General features: G+C 28.7%; 1 protein-coding gene across 1 annotated transcript in view; it reads right to left on the bottom strand.

Moving 5' to 3' along the window:
- LOC107630572 (guanine deaminase) overlaps positions 1 to 3,570 on the bottom strand; it is a 12,662-nt gene extending 9,092 nt beyond the window's left edge. Inside the window, exons 1-3 of the mRNA XM_016333761.2 lie at positions 3,316 to 3,570; positions 2,326 to 2,385; positions 773 to 963 (exon numbers count right to left, since the gene is read on the bottom strand). Coding sequence (XP_016189247.1) covers positions 773 to 963; positions 2,326 to 2,385; positions 3,316 to 3,343 — 279 coding nt within the window. The 5' untranslated portion in view covers positions 3,344 to 3,570. The remainder of the gene's footprint in view (positions 1 to 772; positions 964 to 2,325; positions 2,386 to 3,315) is intronic.

The raw sequence follows: 3,822 nt of genomic DNA, 5'->3' as shown, positions 1-3,822 counted from the left end.
ATAATGTAGTAAAATTTAATTAATTTTTTATTAAAATAAAATCGTTTCTCTATACTAAAACTTATCTCAAAGATAGATCTAAGTTAAATTTTAGAGAAGAACCAAAAATTGATTTTACAATGCAAAAGATTAAAATAAAAGTATTAGAAAGAGCTAAACTAAAATTTATATATAATTTATGAAAAAAAGTTAAAGTGAGGGGCATTGCCCCCGACTTATGTGAGGTTGCACTTCTAACTGATTTTATTTCATTAATAATCTTTAATGTGGAGTAAAATTTGAAAATAGAGTTATTTACTTATTTTCTATTGATGTCAAATTTAAAATTCTAAAAATATTCTATTTGGAACCATACTTGCAATATTTTGGAATCTAGAATGAAGTTGAAGTATTAATTTGTGATAAGATAGAATACATGTACCTTTTCGAATAATAAGATCGTTAAAATGGATCAAACATATGGGTTAGTCCATTTATCCGATTAAAATTAGCGAAATTTTTTATTTTTAAAATCAGACCTATTTAAACTTTAAGCTAAATAGATTCAGCCCAATTAAGCCAAAAAAATAATGAGCTAAACGAGCACTTCACACTTTTTTCAATGTTTCAACTTTTCTTTAAGTCAGTTATAATTTTTGTACTCACAACAACCAACCACCAAATATATACTCATTGTTGAGAGCCTTTTCATAGTTAGTCCGTCCATTTTCAAATAAATATTGGTTTGAACAAACAAATTAATGTATCCACTAAAAGTGTATAATAATCTAACCTCTCTTATTACAGTTACTTCTGCATGAGCAGTTGGATCAGTGTTCCTTAAAACCATGTTGTGAGAAGCAGCAACAATTTCATCATTACAAACAATAATAGCACCAAAAGGGCCTCCATCTTCACATTCAACACCTTTATATGCTTCTTCAATGGCTTTCCTTAAAAATTTGTGGTCTCTGTCCTTTATTGCTAATAGTAACAATAATAATATATAATATTCATCAATGTCAACATCGCAAGCAAAGTAATTAATTAGGTGCTAATGCAAATGTGCAATATTATTATATTATTATTTTGTATGCAACACAAACTTGTAGACACTATAACTCTATTATTAATAACAACACACATTAAAATATAATTAAAAGTATCACTACTATTTCAACTAAAATATAATTATGCTTAGTTTTATTTAGGGTGTATATGGCCCGACCCGATTCGAAGACTCGTCCCGGTCTTAAACACTTTAAAATCTATTTTGGTGTGATTTTACCGGGTTTAAAATCGGGTAAGAGTCTCAAAAATAGACCCGGTCATTATTTCGGGTCGGGTCTGAGCCATGGTTCGGGTTACCCAAATTCGACCCGGTGGCCCGCTCATCATATACAATTAATATTTTGTGTTATTAGTGATGAATGATGGCTATTCTTATGTGGAATTTAAGTATTGTAAACCTTAATATTTTGTGTTATTAGTTATTATAAGACTATAAGTTAATGTTTTATGTTTAAAATACATAAGATTTTAGACTAATGTATAATATTGTGTTATTTGTATTGATTTAAATATTTGGTGTTATTAGACAATATTAGTATTGATTATGGTTATACTTTAATTTTAGAGAAGAGTTGGTTCTTATTATATTTTTCTAAGTAAATTTTATCATGTCAAATAATGGTTAGAATCTTGGAAATTTGGATATTTTCACATGCTAACTTATAAGAAGGTATCAAGTAATGTAATATTAACGGCCCGATTTTTACTCGATTTTTACTCGGTATAATCGTGGCCCGAAAGTGTATAGGTTTCATCGGATCTAGGGTCGGGTTCGGGTCTAATAAATAGATCCGGTATATATTTCGGGTCGGGTCTGGGTCACATCAGACTTGGTTTCACCCGACCCATGCACACCCCTAATTCTAACCATAACTATATCCATCATAAGACTACTCATAAGTGATATTGATTGTTTTTAATACATGTATTATTTATGAATATACAAGAATTTGTTCTGAATATAGATCCGTTTAAGCAATCCTTCTGGTTACTACATAAGACTACTCATGGGAGATGTGAAAGCATGGATATTACTTCTGGGGAAGGGGTTTGAAAATCAGTTTTGCGCCTTCGATCAAGAAACGCAGGCCTCATGAAATAATTAAAAAATATTACTATAATTTTAGCAACATGTTTTAAAATACCGCCCACAAAGTTATATATGCTTAATGTATCATATATACACACTAAAACGATCCAATAGTATATATATCTTGAAACAATTTTGCATTGATACTTTCTACCAAACAAGAAAGGTTAGATTAGAGGCATTACCTTCTTTGTGGCCAGCAAATGCAGAAGCTACAGCAACAGTTCCATCCTTAGCTTTTATAACTGTAATGATTTTTTTTAAAAAAAAAAAAAAGAAAGAAAGAAAAAAGAAGAAAGAGTAAAAAAAGAAAAAAAATGCCAACAAAATTGGATTGGTATATTATTAAGGCGGCTTAGTTATACATGTCACATTTTATGCAAGTTGAAGAAGCTTTTTGGCCTTTTGGGTGTATGGCTTACAATTTGCAAATATAATATAATAAAAACAATTTATACCATGATATAGAGTAATATATAAAAAAGAAACAAAATATTGAGGCAATTTAGAGTGTAACATTATGATTAAACATATCATAATATAATTACAATTATTACGATTATAATGTAATATACGTTTTATTAAAATAGTGAGGCAAATTTTACGCTTTAAAAGTTAATTGGGTATAATTCTTCTCTAGCTTATACCAAAAAAATTGCTTGGAATGAAAAATTAAAACGTCGTATATATAATTGTTTAGCTCATTACTTTTTAATAATCACAAAAATAAAAGAAATTATTTCAAAAAAGCTATAAATGGTTAAATTGCGTTTTTTAATTAATTTTCTCACTTGTTTTCTCTCTTTTACTATTCTATCAATATCTCTCTCATTCATTTATTCTAACCATGTTTCTTGGTTGGTAAGTGAATAAAATTAAAACAGGACACTTTTTTAAGACCAAAACGATTATAGTTTATCATGCTTAATACTCATACACGTCATGCCAAGGAATCCTAATAATATTGATTATTATTTGAAAACAAACTAATATGTATACTTAAACAAGAAAATTTAAATACCCAAAGAATCCACGAAAAATAAAAAAGATCATAGATGGAAGCAAAATTAGAGAAAAGTGATGAGTTATGGAATTTCAAGGAAGAAAGAAAAAAAAAAAAAGTGAATGTTTAACAATTAACAGGAAAATGACAACTATCATAGATAAGTGCATACCATTAATTTCTTCCATAACAGTCTTCATCCCAGTAACGAATCAAAAGAGCAATTGGATAAGATAATTGGAAAGCCTTGTTGTGTTGGATATGAAATGGAAAAATCATTGGACCTTGAAAGGCTATATATATAGTAAGATTGATGATGGCGATGATCAAGAAGAACAATCCAAGAATCCGGCACAGAAGAGAGAGAAAATGAGATCCGCCATGATTATTGTAGAATATGGTCCCCTCCTACTACAGTGAAAGTAAATAAAAATTATTTTTTTAAAACTTAATTTTTATATATGCGCGGTCAAAATTTTCCAGAAATAATAAATAATAAATTGTGATGATCAAGAAAAGAATCCGGCACAGAAGAGAGAGAAAATGAGATCCGCCATGATTATTGTAGAATATGGTCCCCTCCTACTACAGTGAAAACAGTGAAAGTATATTTTTTTAAAACTTAATTTTTATATATGCGCGGTCAAAATTTTCCAGAAATAATAAATAATAAATTGTG

The sequence above is a fragment of the Arachis ipaensis genome, chromosome B03 (assembly GCF_000816755.2).
Source record: "Arachis ipaensis cultivar K30076 chromosome B03, Araip1.1, whole genome shotgun sequence".
In the NCBI taxonomy this organism is placed as follows: domain Eukaryota; kingdom Viridiplantae; phylum Streptophyta; class Magnoliopsida; order Fabales; family Fabaceae; genus Arachis; species Arachis ipaensis.
Note: the sequence above shows the minus strand (reverse complement) of the source record. Positions and strands in the feature narration are given on the sequence as shown.